The following is a 16,824-nucleotide window of genomic DNA, read 5'->3' as shown; positions in this document are numbered from 1 at the left end:
GTATCTAATGGGGCATGGCACAAAAGAAACGGGCCCAGATCTCCTCTGGCTTCTTGTAATTCAAGCACTAGCACACAGGCTATTACAGCTACATGTGAAAGAGGCCTACCTTATGAGGAGTGTGGTGGAAAGGGAAGTTGGTATGAGCTGTTTGCTAGGAAGCAGGAATGAGCCAGAATGCAGTTAAAGAGATGGAGAAAGATTAGAGGCCCAAGTGAGGGATCTTTAGGACAAGTTCACTGACACAGTCATTCTAGATGTGGGGTAAGGTTAGCTTAAATTTGACTACATGAGATCTAATTCTGGCTTCATGACATTAAGGTTGTGCAGCAGGTTTTAACATCTGTTTTGTGAAATACAAGCCACATTTTTTACCATTAATCTCTGGTATATCTCTATAAAGATGGCTGCATTAAAGATGGCCTTCCACTTTGGGATTTGAAACTGAGTCACAACTAGCATGGCAGACTCACTTGGAGCTGGTTCAAATATGGGGATCCAGTTTGAGTTAGCTTCCAGTGTTTCTATCTGTTGTAGGTTAAAGACATAGGATTGCAGCCCTACACCTAAACATCCCTACACACACACACACACACACACACACACTCCAATGGATTTATGCATAGGCTCTGTTGGGTCTGCTCATTAGTGTATCCCAAGTCAATGTGGGCTAGTGCAGTCACTCTACTGCTTCACTCTGCAAATTAGGAAATCTGGAACCACCTTTGTTCCCACCTCCCACCCTTTCCCACCTCTGGAGTTAATCCTGCCTTCACTGTAATTAAGGGGAACATCAGCATCAATATTAATGGTGGTTTGCGCAATCCTAGGTCCAATTAATCCAGGATACATTTCCCTCCAATGTGATAAGATTCAGATTGTTCTGAGTTAACTTTTGTTTATTATAAACGGTTATCAGTTTATCGGTAGAATCATGAGCAACAGAAGACAGTTCCAAGGTACCATTCAGAAGCAATGGCTTTTGGAGTCATTTTGGTAGGTGCACGTCATGTGGATTTCCTTCCATCTGCTCATTAGACCCCCCATCATGGCACAGGCTCTTGCTGTGAACAATTTTTGCCTCAGTTCTCTACAGCAAAAGTGGTTTTTATAAACAAAAAACAAAAAAAGGCATCCATACATATATTACTTTGCAATATATGTTATTTAAATAGTCATTCATATATAATTGGTGATGTCCCAAGAGATGCCTCATTGCTTTTCTGTTTTCTAAAGTGTTGTTTGTTGATTTTGAGTAAGTTGTTTGCTGCTAGACAAAGACTGAGTGCACAAAAGCTGCAATCCTAGCCATGTTTACTCAGAAGAAAGTGCCACCGAATTCAATGAGCCTTACTCTGAGGTAAAATGGGTTAGGAATGCTTCTTACTGTGAATATTAAAAACCAATGGAATGCATCATTCATTATTGCTCTTTTCAGATGGAAATTAGCTTGGGCCATTATGTTTCAGCAGACACACGAACATACGCACACATGGCTATTTTCTGAATAGAATACGTGTTTATGAAATAAAGTGCTGCAATTTTTTTTTAAAAAGGATTTATATGCAATTAAGTGGCACGAGTAATTCATACAATACAGGACACAATGAGCAAATATCAGCAGGGTGCTAAACTGGCCCTGCCTGGTGCCAGAGTGAGGGAAACAAGACAGGATGCGAGTTTATACTGAAATGTGAAATTAAGTTGGTGAGATAGGCTGCAATCCTAACACCATTTACCTGGCAATAAGCCTCACTGAATTCAATGACACTTACTTCTAAGTAGACATGGTGAGAATTGCAGCTATGGATGACTTTGTGATGAGCTCCAGAAGACTAACAGTGCGACCCCTCTTGAAAGTCATTAATTTTGAAAGAAAACACACAGGGAAAGTAAATGAATTGTTGGTGGCTGAGCTATGTGTGTCTGTTGCATGCCACAATGTACATTAACAAATGTAAAGCTTCACATCAGTAGCCATTGAAATGGGGGAAAGACTCTTGCAAAACAAGCAAATTGCTGTGAAATGGAGAAGACCTAATGGAAATGGAAATGAATGGTGGAACATTATTTTCCTAATGTTCACTGGATATTTTCATGTATGCACAGGAATACTAAATGCTGTGTCAACATGGACTGAGAAAGAAGGGAATGGATGCTGGAAGGAAGGAAGGAAGGAAGGAAGGAAGGAAGGAAGGAAGGAAGGAAGGAAAGATCTGCAGTGGAGGAAAATGGGATTTCTCTCAACACACCTGTGTGGCTTGCTTCTAGTGCTTGAACATAGGAGCTTTCATAGTGCTGTAGCCATAAAACTGCTAGCACATTTGCAAAGTTAAGCAGGGTCCAGTATGCTTTCAAATTGGATAGGGGACCTTGTGTTGAGATTCCTGTGTTGCGCAGGGGGTTAGACTGGGTCTCTTCTAATTCTACAATTCTTCCTCCCTACATAATCATTTTTGGTCAGACATTTTTAAATATCACCATGAAATGAGTGAAATGCATTCTGAAGCTTTTGTTTTAGTCCATATGGTCACGTCAATGCAATGTCTAGCATCAGTGTTGGCTGCCGTGTCTGCTCAGGAAGTTGTGTGCCGGCCCTTGATTGTGCAGCATAACCTTTCCCAGCATATGTTCTCCTATCACTGGGATGGGATAGCAATATGCAAGCTGACCAGGGCACATGTGCACACCGAGCCCATTGTACAGTTGCAGGCTCATCTGCATAGATTTCATTCAGATGAAGTTGAGGGCCTTTGGATGTTGAACTACTTGTTGGAACAAGGCTGCTAAACTACCCACGAGCTGTGAGACTGAATATGTTGAGCAGGCAAGCGCTGTTGGGGAAAACGAATTCCTAACAACAGATGGTATTTATATCAAACGTCTTTCTGGAGCTGGCATAAGAGGCTGAACTGCATTTTGGGGTACAGCTAGATTCAGCTGCTCCTAGTCTTTTGGGATTCATTGACTTCTGACTGGGCCAACTGCTTGTCTTGTCCCCCCCCCCACCCATGGATTAGGTAAAGGTAAAGGGACCCCTGTCCATTAGGTCCAGTCATGACCGACTCTGGGGTTGAGGCGCTCATCTCGCTTTATTGGCCCGAGGGAGCCAGCATACAGCTTCCGGGTCATGTGGCCAGCATGACTAAGCCGCATCTGGCAAACCAGAGCAGCGCACGAAAACACTGTTTACCTTCCCGCAGGAGCGGTACATATTTATCTACTTGCACTTTGACGTGCTAGGTTGGCAGGAGCTGGGACCAAGCAACGGGAGCTCACCCCATCATGGGGATTCGAACTGCCGACCTTCTGATCAGCAAGTTCTAGGCTCTGTGGTTTAACCCACAGCGCCACCCGGGTCCCTCTGCCACCCAGGTCCCTCTGGATTACCTGTAGATTATTTGACAGGTATTAAGGATCCAAAAATCAATTCCGAAGACCTTCCGCTGCTTGCAAAGAGGTCCGCGAAGCCTGGACGCGCTGAGCTCAGCGCGCGCAGGCTTCAGCATGCAGGCAACTCTCCGCAAGCAGCGGGAGCGCTCCCGCTGCTTGCGGAGAGGTCCGCGAAGCCTGGAGAGCGAGAGGGGTCGGTGTGCACCGACCCCTCTCGCTCTCCAGGCTTCACCGAAAGCCTGCATTCGCCCCATAGGACGCACACACATTTCCCCTTCATTTTTGGAGGGGAAAAAGTGCGTCCTATAGGGCAAAAAATACGGTATTTTCATCCTCTAGCAGCTGGGACTCAGTAGCACACATCCTCTGCAGCTGGAGGCTATGTATTGCCATCATTACCAGTAGTCAGACTTCTCCTCTATGAACTCACCTAATGATCCCTTTTTAAATTCATCTTTCAAAGTCCCAGACTTTCAATTGCAAGGAGGTTATAACCCAGACGTTTGCTCACTCTTGGTTCAGTATGATGGGGAATATTATCTGCTCACATGCAGAAATGGCCGGCCTTGGGCTTAGGACTGGTGCGTCTCTCAAAGGGGAAAACAATTTCTCATTTGCACATGCCACTTAATTTGACTGTATGACATTTGAAATTGGCCAGCGCTGAACATTGCGGCTGGACTAAACGGCGAGGACAACAGAAACTGCTAGACGGCAATAAAGCACCGAGGCTGATTTAAAATAAGCCAGGTGGCTGGCAATGCTGTGCTGACTCACTAGGCTGAATACAAGCAAATAAATGCTGCAGCCATTCATGCAAGGGGCCTGCTGTCTGCTCAGGCTTGAACCCACTGCCATTTCAGCCAGCGAGTTGCGGATACAGGTGATAGATGATTATTCTCAATGGTGAGCGGGGAAAGCGTTTCTATGCGTGCTTACAGGATGGAGAGGGAAGTCTGGTCCTCGGAGCAACAACGCTCTCCCCTTCATATAGCCCATTTTATAAAGGAAACTATTCTGCAAAGCTGTGCCCACCAACGCAGGCAGTGAATTCTCGCCAACCATTTGACTAGCAAATCCTTGTGGGCCCCTTGCTCAGGGTGGAATGAGACACGTGAAGTGGAAACTAGCACTTTACTATAGCAACTTGGCTGTTAAAAACACTCAAATGTCAACATGTCCCTGAGGTGTGCTTAGGTGGGCCAATAGGATGCAAAGGCAGAAGTACAATGTTATGGGGTTTTTTTTTTATGAAGATGCTCTGAATGCCAACACTGTAAAAAAAAACCCACACCGATTTGATCAAGGAGATTCTTCTCTGTTCCCACCTGCCTTACTTCCGTGCCTTATATTTTCCAGCAAGTGCCCATAATTATGCCCAGAGGGGAGCCATATATTACAGGGATCTCTGTGGGGAGTACATGTGTTTCTGTCTCTTCTGTAAGCACAGACTTATTGCATTTCCCCCCACAACACATATCCATCTTCTACAGAGAGCTGGCCATATGGTATCAGGGCACGGCAGAGTTGAGTGAACCTACCACCCAGCTCCAGACAGGCTATTCTCCTGGATGCAGCCTATTTACATAGAACTCAAGAGGAGCAATGAGACCACAGACTGAAGTATATGAGATTCAAATCTATATTCATACTCGGCTTGGCCCTGCACTGTGTTCAAAGCACACTGATAGATAGTGCCCAGTTCCCATATTGACAGCTTTTATCCAACGGTTCTCAGAATTTCAAAAAGAAGGCAGGAACTTACCCAGCCATAACAATGAAGAAATCCAGCCGGTTCCAAGTGTCTCCAAGGTAGCATTTCTTGCCAAAGATCCCCAAGGCCACCATTTTAAAAACCATCTCCATAGCAAAGAAAATGAAGATGAAATCGTCAAAAACCTGAAAGACCCATAAGAATAAGTGAGGTGGGGTTCAACTTGTCTCCATGGCTATTTCCCCTCCACCTTATACTTCACAACATTTTGAGCAAGTCTTAATTTCAATACTCAGAACAAACAGTCAGGTGCTGGTGTGGTTGCTCGAGAGCAAACAGGCAAGACTCCGACCTGTCTTTACCAGGCTTTATTATTACTGCAAACTATTTACAGTGAAGAGCATCGCAAGTTCATGTCTGGCTCACTCGCTAGCAGAATCTGGGAGTGGGTGGTCCTTATACCTCCTCCAGCATAACAGCCGTGTGACCTCAAACCTTCTCCTCTGTTCCCTGCGCCTAAACCTACTGTGCAGCATGGGCGCTGGCAAAGGGGTACTTCCCTCCCCTCTGGTTTGCTCAGGCTCAGTGTTGAGGCTCTCCCTAGTATCCCCTGCTCCCACCACTTCCTCTCCACTGGAGGTGGGGCTTCCCTCCTCTCCAGAGGAGGAACTGCTTCTCTGATTTTTGGAGGTTCCCTATAACACAACTGCCCTTCCACCTCGCGGCTCTGAGCTGATGGCAGTTCCCTGATACAAACATACACTGACATAGCATTCTTCTACACTGTATTTGGGGTGTTTCATTGTTGTAAATGGCAGCAGTCACTTTTTGTAGCAGCAATGTGGTCTAGTCTTGCATTGGAAAGCACAAAAGCAGATGTGCTGGTTCAGGCAGACAAGCCAGAAGTATTGCCAAGGCAGGCAAGGAAGAGGGTGGCTCTTTCCTCCCCTCCTTCTATTGTAGGGGAGAAGGGAAGAAACAGCAGTGTTGCCTGTGTTAATTGTGTACAGGGCAAAGGAAGGGAGATAGTAGAAGCCCACAGGAAGGTCCTGTGATAAACCAGTCTCCTGAGTTTTGAGAACAAAGGGCTCACCAATCTACTCTGAAGCAAGAGTGGCTTGGCAGTCTGAGAAACCCCAAGCGGGTGGGTTAGAGGGGGCAACATGGTGGTTCACCTACTGCCATTATGGAGAAGGAGTTACTTACCTGCAAAATTTTACATCTGTTGGAGAGGCAGTCCATATCATCACAAGGCTGGTACATCCCAAGGGTCACACAATTCAGTAGGATCACCATCATACTGACAAACTCAAACCAAGTGGGAGGAAGAAATAAAGTCAAGGAAAAACACTTAGCCACAGAGTGCAACCAAGTCCAAGTTCTGGCAGAATAAAAGCATTTAAAACACACACAAATCGCATACGCAACAAAAACAAATTCCTCAAACACCTCACTTCGGACTATGCAGCAGGTACACCACCGGACCAAGGGGGCTTCATGCAAATTATACATCAGGTGGTAAATCTGTTCCTGAGTAAAACCACTTCAGGTTGCTGATGGAGGAAGGAGGAAATCACATGGAGTAAAGCAAAGTCCTGTATGAATGCAAATCTGAATGCAATATTCAACATGAAAAACACAAACATCAATTTTTAAGTGTCTGATAAATCCTTTTAAAACCAGATATAGTAAACATATTTTTTAATGACATTCTGAATGCATAGGCTGGAAAGAACACCAGAACAGTAGGTTTATATGAGTACTATTCTTTCTTTCCCCTTTTTGTAGCATCAATTTATTTTCTTTCCATCTCGCCCATTAAGAAAACTCAATAAACAACCCTCCCCCCTGCCCCACAAATGGCAAAATATATTATAACTTACAGTTACAATTCTCCTCACATTTATTATGGTTCACTTAGCATCAAACAACATCAACCAAAAGCAGTATCATTCAACGCACTTGGTACAAACATATAAACCCTCTTCATGCATTGGCAGACAAGTGGAGTTGTGTGTTAACACCCCATGCCAACCACTTCCATGGGTTGAGGCCACATCTGCAGCTAAGGAGTCTGCCAAATGTATGTAGGTTTCAGCTCATGGGAACAGCCTATGTGAATTTGGCAGGTTGTCCTGCAGCTGACATGCCTTCAACTCGTGAGCAGCCTTGGAGAGAGTCAGGGCGAATGTGCATAGTGCTGCTCTCCTCCCTTGAGTGATCATTGCGATGAGTTTGACAGCGCCTGAAGAGGGCCAAGTTCAGAGGTTCTACTTCCAAACAATATTATTATTAATTGCCTTCCACATACATACAAGGCGAAGTACAAAATATAATAAAAACAGCTAAAAACCAGTTTAAAACAGCATGGAAAATAACAGCAAATTAATGTTAAAAACAATACAAAGTAGACACGCATGGCAGTGACACATTCATTCAATTGGGAAAGCTTGTTGGAAACAAATATGTCATCCGTTGTTTCTGGAAAGTGCGGATACCGGACACCAGAAATGCTATTCTACAGGAAAGTGCCAGCCACACTAAAAGCCCAGCTCTGAGTTACTGCACTGGCATGAGGCTTCCATAAAACAATTGGATTTCTGCTTCCTATGTTGACTTCTAATTTGGTAAATTAATCCATCCATTATCAATACATCCCAATGTTTTGAGCCCTGTCCCCTTCTACTGGCGTTTCCATTTTTGTGCAATCTTTTTATTTCTTAAGAACTGCTGGATCAGAGCAAAGGCTCATCTAATCAAGCATCCTGTTTTCCACAGTAGCCAACCAGATATCTCTGGGAAGTCTACAAGCAGGGCATGAGCGCAACAGCTCTCTCTCCTGCTGTTGCTCCCCAGCAAACGGTCTTCAGAGACATACTGCGTCTGATCCTGGAGGTCATCCTGACTAGTGGCCATAGATAGCCTTAACCTGAATTTGAATAATTCTCTTTTAAAGCTGTCCAAGTTGGCAACAACCATTACCACAAATTGTGGTAGCGAGTTCCACAGTTTAACCATGTGCTGCTTAAAGAAACACTTATTTTTTGTCTATCCTGAAACTCCCATCATTCAGCTTCACAGGATGCCCCTGGGTTTCTGTTTGATAATAATAATAATAATAATAATAATAATAATAATAATAATATTTTATCTGTATCTTTCTCCATACCATGCCATCTTCATCTCCATACCACAATTACTTGCCTTTCTCCCCAAAACTCTTTCCCCATAGGGGAGTTGCTTCAGACCCTTAGGCATTTTGGCTGCCCCTTTCTGCATCCAAAATTCTGTAAATCATTTCTCAGCAGCAAATGAGGAAGATGTGCCTGCTTGAGGTGTATGTCCACACTGAAGCAATAGATTGAAGAAATTAGAGAGGAAAGATTGGTTTGGAGGAATTGTCTATCCTACAGTGGAGGCCAATGAAAACTAGATTGCTTTCAAATGATTCTTCTCTTCCTCTCTTTCACAAGAAATTAGGGATACTAATTTCTTCCAATTGCCACACTGGAAGGAACAGAACACTGGTTCATCTAAACCGTTATTTTGCTCCCAACAGTGACCAAAGCTGGATGTTACTTCCATAATGGGCTTAATTATGCTACACTTTAACTAGGGGAAAAATATGTTTCTTTACCCCAGCTGGTAATCAGTAAACATCCTAAAGCATGAGGATTGATAGCCCTTGTAATTGTTTTCCATGTTGCCCTGGCAGATGCTTATCAGACTAAATGGCAAAACATTCATTTCTGGAGGCTCATACCAAGATAATGCCTAATAATCAATAGCCAGAGACTTGGAGTCATTTTATTGTAGTTTTCTGATAGTCCCCCCACCCAAAATGACTTTGCAGATTTCACTAAATGCCACTTCTCTTTGTGTATTATGAAGCACGGGAAACACACAAAAGCCTGGATTATTATTTACACACCTTTTTATTCTATATAATCCTGCACTGATTTTCCCCCCTTCCCAGACTGAACTATCCTAAATCCAGATTTACATTTCTGCTAAAAGTTTTCTAAATTGCTGTTGCACTGGCAAACAGCCCTAAATTCAATGAAAGTGCTTTAATGCCCTTTGTTTTGTAGCTTATACATTTAAATTTCATTTAAATGAGAATAAAGCCCCTATTATTCCTCCTTGTAAAGAGCTACCGAAACCCATGAATATTACAATCAACATCTATACAGATAAAAGGAGACTGGGTTTTACTAGAATGCACAGTTTTGAGGAAGATTTAAGATACGCTGGAGTCTGTTGCTCAGTGGGAATAGTAATAGGCTGAGCAAGATATAAGGAGAAGCAAGGAGAGGAATGCAACTTGATAGTTCATTCCTGAATGCATTTACTTACCTGCTTCCTTCCAAACAGATGTGCTTGCAGCCTTATGTCCTAATCCTAAAGTGGTAAAGGATGCACATGCTACTGAATCTAATGGGACTGAATTTCATGTAACTGCCCTGATTCAGTTTAAGAGCATGAACGCAGAAAAGCAAACACCCTTAGCGTATCTCTGGTTGGATGTGGCATTGCACTGATCATTAGTTTGAGGAAATTGGGAAGGCTGAATCCAGACCACTGCTGCCCTTTGTCTTCTTCCCAAACACATCAACAAAGCTTTTAAGTCTGGGAAAACGCATGTGCAACAGCCCAATAAAAAGGTAAAGTTAAAAGGTAAAGGACCCCTGGACAGTTAAGTCCAGTCAAAGGCGACTATGGGATGCAGCTCTCATCTCGCTTCAGGCCAAGGGAGCCGGCGTTTGTCCACAGACAGCTTTCCGGGTCATGTGGCCAGCATGACTAAACAGTGGCCGCCATTTACCTTCCCACCACAGCAGTACCTATTTATCTACTTGCACTGGTGTGCTAGGTTGGCAGAAGCTGGGACAGAGCAACAGGAACTCACCCCATCGCACAGATTCAACCGCCGACCTTCCGATCAACAAGTCCAAGAGGCTCAGTGGTTTAGACCACAGCACCACCCGCTCCCGCACGTGTATGTATAGTACTGGATTGAGTCTCCCACCCCCGTGATGTCCACAAACATACCCCATTTCTTTTGCCCATTTAAGTGATTGTTCTATTCAACACTATGGAGAAAGGAAAGGGCAGACACTTACGGATGTTACCATGGCAGGGCAAAACCTGCCCCCTTAACTCTGGACATTGTGGGCAGGAGAGGAAATCCCATGGAGGAGTGCAGTTAAGATGCATCTCTGAGAAGAAGACTCACTGAGAGAGACTCTCCATAAGTTCTTGAAATATACAGCTCCCTGCCCTTGGCTTCGTTTTTCCAATCTATATAAAGGGAATTGGGGACTTGCAGCATATGTTCCAGAAAGTTCTACATTTCTCATATAAGGTCTATACATAATTTACGGTGTACCCTCTTAAGTTCTAAAATAAGCAACCATAAAATGAGGAACTCCTTTCAACATAACTGTCCCGACATCTTGAATTCCTACTGGCATTGCAAAATAGGAACAGTTCCAGTTTCCATCCACCAAAAGCTTGGAACAAACATATGTACGTTCCCTCAGGGAAGAGAAGCTGGTAGCGGAACCTGATCTGCCTTGGCTTTGGTTTTTGTCCAGGAATGTTTCATCAGCCAAACTCAATGGTCCTCTGCCCTGCATTTTGCTCAGGAGAGGCAGCAATACACTGTGTGCCAGTTCTCCTTTCTGTGTTAAATTGTTTGAAGATTGCGAAAAAGCATTCCAGACTATCATTTGGCAGTCTAATGATGCAGAATGGATACTTCAATGGTGAAATGCACATAGATGACCAGGATAACATCACTGTAACTTTATTTTAATTTATACCAAATATATAAACCTCAGGACAGATACATAACTACAAAATGAGTAACACAGGTTGGTCAGATCAGCAGGATCTTCTCAGCAGTTACTTAAGCAGCAGACACCATCTAACTTTGACAGTCACGTGGAAGCATGAAGCCTTTTCAACAGTGCAATCCTGTGCATGTCTACTCAAAAGTAAGCTCCATTGATTTCAATGAGGCTTTCTTTTTAAAAAATAGTGAGTAAACGGGTCGGAAACTAATAGATTTTCCAAGTTGTGTGTGTGTAAAATTCCTTTTAAATGCTTCATCTGAGATGCAGAGAGCAGGAAGAGGCTTTTCTCCTGCTTGTGGACTTACAGGGCAACTTGGCTGGCTACAGTGAGAAACAAGATGCTAGACTAGATAGGCCAGCAAAGCTCTTCTCATATGCTAAGCCTCCATTTGCACAATACCTTGAAAGCATTATCATGCCACTTGAAACAGTCTTGGCTTCCATCAAAGAATCCTGGGAACTGTAGTTTGTTATGGGTCCTGGGAGTTGTTAGGAGACCCCTATTCCCCTCACAGAGATACAGTTCTAAGTATTTTAACAATCAATCCCTCTTCTCAAGTAACTTTGGGCATCACTTTCTGATCCACCCTGTGGTCGACGCACACAGCTCTGTTTCCATTCTGCTGCCGTTGGGTTTCTGCCAAAAACTATGCTATTCATCTTGCTGTCTGCTGTGGTGAAATTACATAAATTACGTAATGAATTACATTCATTACATAAGTTACATTGCTGTTACATTATTCCACCCTATTCATTTCAGAGGAAACACAATGCGAATTTGGGCACAGAGACATAATCGATTATGTATCGTTTGCAGACAGTGAAAACCAATTGTATTTGCTGGATCGATCTTCATTCTGGACAATTTCCACTCCTGTTTTTGTCAGAATCCTCTGCTGTTCCTATGGGGCAGTGGGTGACTTTCACACACACCCTTCAGCCTGTGGCACCACAGGCAAAATTTAGCATAAATTGAGTGAAAAGGCGTATCAGTCAGGGAGGGGCTTAAATATTTATATGACCAATTCCAGCATGTCCAAAAGGAATGACAAGAGATAAAAGAAGTCAAGTGAGAAAAATAGAACTTTGTAAATCTCTCTCCATGTCCTACCTGGTTAAGAACATTCAACTATTGGCTTCGCTTAAATTTAAACCCATCCGGACTACTACCTCTAGTAGCACGAGATGCTCATAGAAGTCGATGGTCCAAAGTAGTGCATCAAAAACTACTTACATGTGGCCTCCAAGCACAGCATCTCCTGAAAATGGGTCTCCCCAAGGCAAAAACCTTTATTGACCAGCACATGAAGGATATTGAGCAGCAGAATAATCTGGCCTATATTAAGAAATTTAGTGCTTGGTACGCTTATCTGCCCCCCTCCCACTTTGATTTTCGGGCACCTTATTTGTCTACCTTAACCATTCCAAAACTCAGACGGGCCTTTACACTGGCCAGACTTAATATGTTACCCTCAGCTGTTCTTGAAGGTAGATATCAAAAAATTTCATTCGATAACCGGCTCTGCCCCTGTGGAGCTGGCTACGTAGAGACTGTGTCACACGTTCTCTTGTCTTGCTCCCTATATAAAGATCTCAGGGATGAGACCATCACGCCGCTCCTATCTGCCATCCCAGGCCGCTCTTGTGAAGCCAAATTGTTCTCACTCCTAGCTGACCAGAAGAGCTCGACAACAGAGAAGGTTGCCAAATTTATCGAGAGAGCAATGAGACTGAGAGCTGCTATCTGAATGACATCAGTGTCGTCACCCGGATTCCTCGCCTAGGATCTTATTATTATTATAATTACGTTTTATTATTATTATTTTATTACCTCTGCCAAGTTTTAAGTACTGAGATTATTAATTTATCTGCATCTGGTTATTATTATCTTTCTCCCTGTCCTGACCATCCCTCCGAGATTATATTTATATTTATAATCTTTCAATTTGGCTGGTCTATTCACTTAACCGACCTGGAACAATCTACCAGAGAAAAGGCCGCCACCCATGGGACAGAGGGTCATGGATGAATGATAATCCAGCTTCTACCTAGGGTTTTAATAGGTCATAAGATTTTATGGTAACTATATTCGTAATGTATTTTTGTCGGTGTTTGTCCTTTGATGCTATGGCCTGTCACCTACGCAAATAAAGTCTATTCTATTCTATTCTCCATGTCCTATCCACCTACACACCTACACACACACACACACACACAGAATCAAGAGCGTTCAGAAAGGGTTAATTATAACTATCTGCTTCCTTCAATGTGTCTCACCACTGTCAGCCACAGGGACTATCTCTAGTCACCACGGCAACAAACTTGAACCAGGTTTATAATCCTGCTTTTTGCTGTATCTCATTCTCCACCCCTTTCTATTTCTCTTCCCCCTCGCCACCCCCAAACCCTCTCCTGTATCTAAGCGTGTAATTAATTTCAACTTCTGACAAAGACGGTATTCAAAATCCACATCATTCAGTCAGAAGTTTCATTACTAATTAACTTTCCTCAGTTCAAGTTTTCTAATTAGCAATGAACTTTCCTTTTCTCGCTCCCACCATCCTGGCCGTCGACGTTCCTGCTGTTAATCTTTTTCTCTGTCCTGCTAAATCCCTCCCTCCCTTCTTTTCTTTCTCCTCCTCTCATTATTAGTTTGTATTTTGGAACCCAGAGGCATACAGAAGTCGGTAACCTTTTGAGACAGAGCTGGTCTCTATAGCTGGGCAGTATTTAAAATAAATAAATAATCAAAGCCAAGAACACAGTAATTGTCACACTGGATTAGACTGTCTGTTGGACCAATATCCTCTTTCTGATGATGCCATGCACCAGATGGTTCACAGGAACTTGCAAGAAACCCTATTGTGAACGATTATGTAATCACGCACCCTAAGGGGAAGTTTCTTCCTAAAATACCATCCGTTTGCAGGTAGTTCATGTCCTTAAGGAAGCAAAGGTTTATGTCTTATTTTATAATAACTTGTGACTGGAAGATGGACTACTCCAATTAAACCATAATTTACACACTCCACCTAAAACCCTTCTGCAGTTCTTCTTTCTGGATCAAACGCCTCCCCTCCTACTTTTCTCTTAGTCCTCTATTTCCTGCTGCATTGGTTCTGCTCCAGTAGCTCAGCACCTTATTCCCACATAATACAAATGAATAAATAAAATGATGGTCCGGAAAGGAAGACCATTAATTTTAATTTCTCAGCGAAAAGTCACTGCAGTTGGTTCCATCTGAAAGAACATGTATGAACCAGATTCATAATTCCCTTTCCATTTTGGTGACAATTACTGCCAATCGCCTCTTGCTTCTCCCCTCAGCTACTGATTGGCTCGGATCCAGCTGTGACTCTTAATAAGGCCATCATTTCTATTCTGAAATATATGGGTAGAGCTTGGGACTGTCAACTGCTAAAGAGTCCCAGAAACATTACAGGTCATAAATGGGGAGTGAACATAAAACAGTGATAATGCATACGTGCGTCAGCATCAAATTCTGTAACATATCCCTGAGCTAACCCCACCTCAATCTATTTTTAAAAAACCTTTTCATCGTTTCCTAGTAGTTTGGTTCATGGGTGTGAACGTTGTGATCCAGTACACTGAATGCTATACTTAGACCTGGAAAAGCTAGGTTCATATCCTCGCTTAGACTCACGCCAACGTCAAACAATCCTTTTTTGTGTTAAAAAAATTACTTAAATAATGCAGACGGAATCCAGATAGAAAAGAAATCCTGATAACACTTAACTGAGGAAAACAGAGCAGAAGCAGTATATCAACTGAAGAGATTTATACTTTTTTTTACTTCAGACTTTGTATATAACAGAAAGACATTCAACCAACCAGACAGAGGAAAAGCTCCTCCACAACAACACATACACCCCTTGGGTAGCTAACACTCGGAACAGAACTAACCCTTAAATTACACACTGAATGTAGCCAGAAACTTCCAGCATTTTGCACTCCACCAGATCTCCCTGGCTAAAAAATCATTTGAACTTTCTATGCATGTATTTTTGTAGGTGCTTTTCTCTTTAAAATACATGCCAGTGCTGATTTGGCCCCCATATGTGTATTTTAATGAGACAAACATCTACACAAACACACACAAACAGCACAAATCATGCGAGGCCCACAGCACAATTAATTCATATCCGAGGTTTATTCACAAGTACTAAACTTAAGAATTGTTAGGAACAGCCATCACACAAAGCACTGGATCTCAATCCAACTTCTGCTACCTGTAATATAAAGAGACTAATGACCTTCCTGATTGGATTATTGGACCAGGGAGGAGCAATAGATGGGCAGCAACTAGCCTACCAAGGCCTTTCTTCTAGGAAAGCTTTCATCACGGGTATAGCACAAAGCATCTACGTACACGCACAGCAAATTTAAATAGGTCTTAATTCACAAAACCCCACATAGCGTCTTAAGGACCACCTGATTCCTTATGCTCCACTTCAGTCATGGAGATCCTCTGATGGGGCACTGCTGGGATTTGCTCAGCCTTTATTAAGACCAGGTTTTTCATGTGACGGGCCCTGCCCTGTGGAACTCCCTGCCAGTAGAGGCTCAGCAAGAATAATCCCTGCCTACTTTCAGACATCTCCTGAAAACTCCTTAACAAAGGCCTCTGAAACGTGGATTTCTTTTTCCCAACCAGTTTTCAAAATAAAATACAGCAAAGCATCCTTGGTAGCTTATTGGCCCTCTATTGTCTCTTCTCATAAAAGAACCTAGACAAGGAACAGGATGCCTTGAGTTTACTGCAGGACAGTTAATATTTCATTTAAAGCAGAAGGAATGGCTTGTGGTGTGAATGTTAAATCATCAGACAATTCTAGGCAGTGAAGGGCTCTGCCACGTCTTGTGGTTGCCTTCTCACCATTTTACTGACTTTCCACTCATCCTGTTGTCCTCTCTCTTTCTCTCTCTTATCCTGGCCAGTTTTCTATACAATACAGGTGACAGCATGACAAATCCTCCACCACCAGCACAGTCTGAATCTGTCAGTCTGGGTGAATAGGAATGTCTAATTTATTTTCCTTCTCAAATACCCTTCTCTTGCGGGCAAAGGCTTTCTTTGCCTATGTACTTAGGGCAGTGGTTGTGAGGGGGGGAGGGGAGTAGGCTTTCAGTAGACACCAGGTCTCCTCACTCCTCTGCAACTGGGTGGGGAGTGGAGACCAAGACAAAACATTTTTCAACCTCTGTGGTTTGAGCAAACACATTGTCAAAGTCACTTACCTCATTTATACCTCTGGGCTGACTCTGACATGGGTCCTATCTGCACTCTACATTGAAAGTAGTACCATACCCCTTTAAACAGTCAGGGGCTGGAAGCAGCAGGGAGCCGTGTTCGCTGTTTAACCTGCCCTAAGCTCGCCAGCAGCTCCAGGTCAGTGCTGAAGTAAGATGCAGCAGCTAGTCCAGTAGGCTTTTGTAAATGGAATGGGTAGAGAGAAAGAGACACCATTCCATCCTTTGCCTGGGTTGCACTGGTGAATGCCCTTTACCAATGTACACATGTGCCCTTGTTTAGTCTTCTGAACCTGTCAAGGTCTTTCAATTCCATAAACCACGATATCCTTTCAGATCACCTGGATGGATTGGAAATACAGTGGTACCTTGGGTTAAGTACTTAATTCGTTTCGGAGGTCCGTACTTAACCTGAAACTGTTCTTAACCTGAAGCACTACTTTAGCTAATGGGGCCTCTTGCTGCTGCCACCGCACAATTTCTGTTCTCATCCTGAAGCAAAGTTCTTAACCCGAGGTACTATTTCTGGGTTAGCGGAGTCTGTAACCTGAAGCCTATGTAAAATGAAGCATGTGTAACCCGAGGTAC

General features: G+C 43.2%; 1 protein-coding gene across 6 annotated transcripts in view; it reads right to left on the bottom strand.

Annotated features, from left to right (window-relative positions):
• Positions 1 to 16,824, bottom strand: part of CACNA1I (calcium voltage-gated channel subunit alpha1 I) — a 366,532-nt gene that overhangs the window by 144,586 nt on the left and 205,122 nt on the right. For all 6 annotated transcript variants that reach the window (XM_079994542.1, XM_079994543.1, XM_079994544.1 and 3 more), the window contains 2 exons: positions 6,314 to 6,426; positions 5,159 to 5,292 (listed from right to left, as the gene is read on the bottom strand). In XM_079994542.1, coding sequence (XP_079850668.1) covers positions 5,159 to 5,292; positions 6,314 to 6,426 — 247 coding nt within the window. The remainder of the gene's footprint in view (positions 1 to 5,158; positions 5,293 to 6,313; positions 6,427 to 16,824) is intronic.

Source organism: Podarcis cretensis (assembly GCF_951804945.1).
Source record: "Podarcis cretensis genome assembly, chromosome: 10".
NCBI lineage: Eukaryota > Metazoa > Chordata > Lepidosauria > Squamata > Lacertidae > Podarcis > Podarcis cretensis.
The sequence above is the reverse complement of the archived record's forward strand: the minus strand, read 5'-3'. Positions and strand labels throughout refer to the sequence as shown.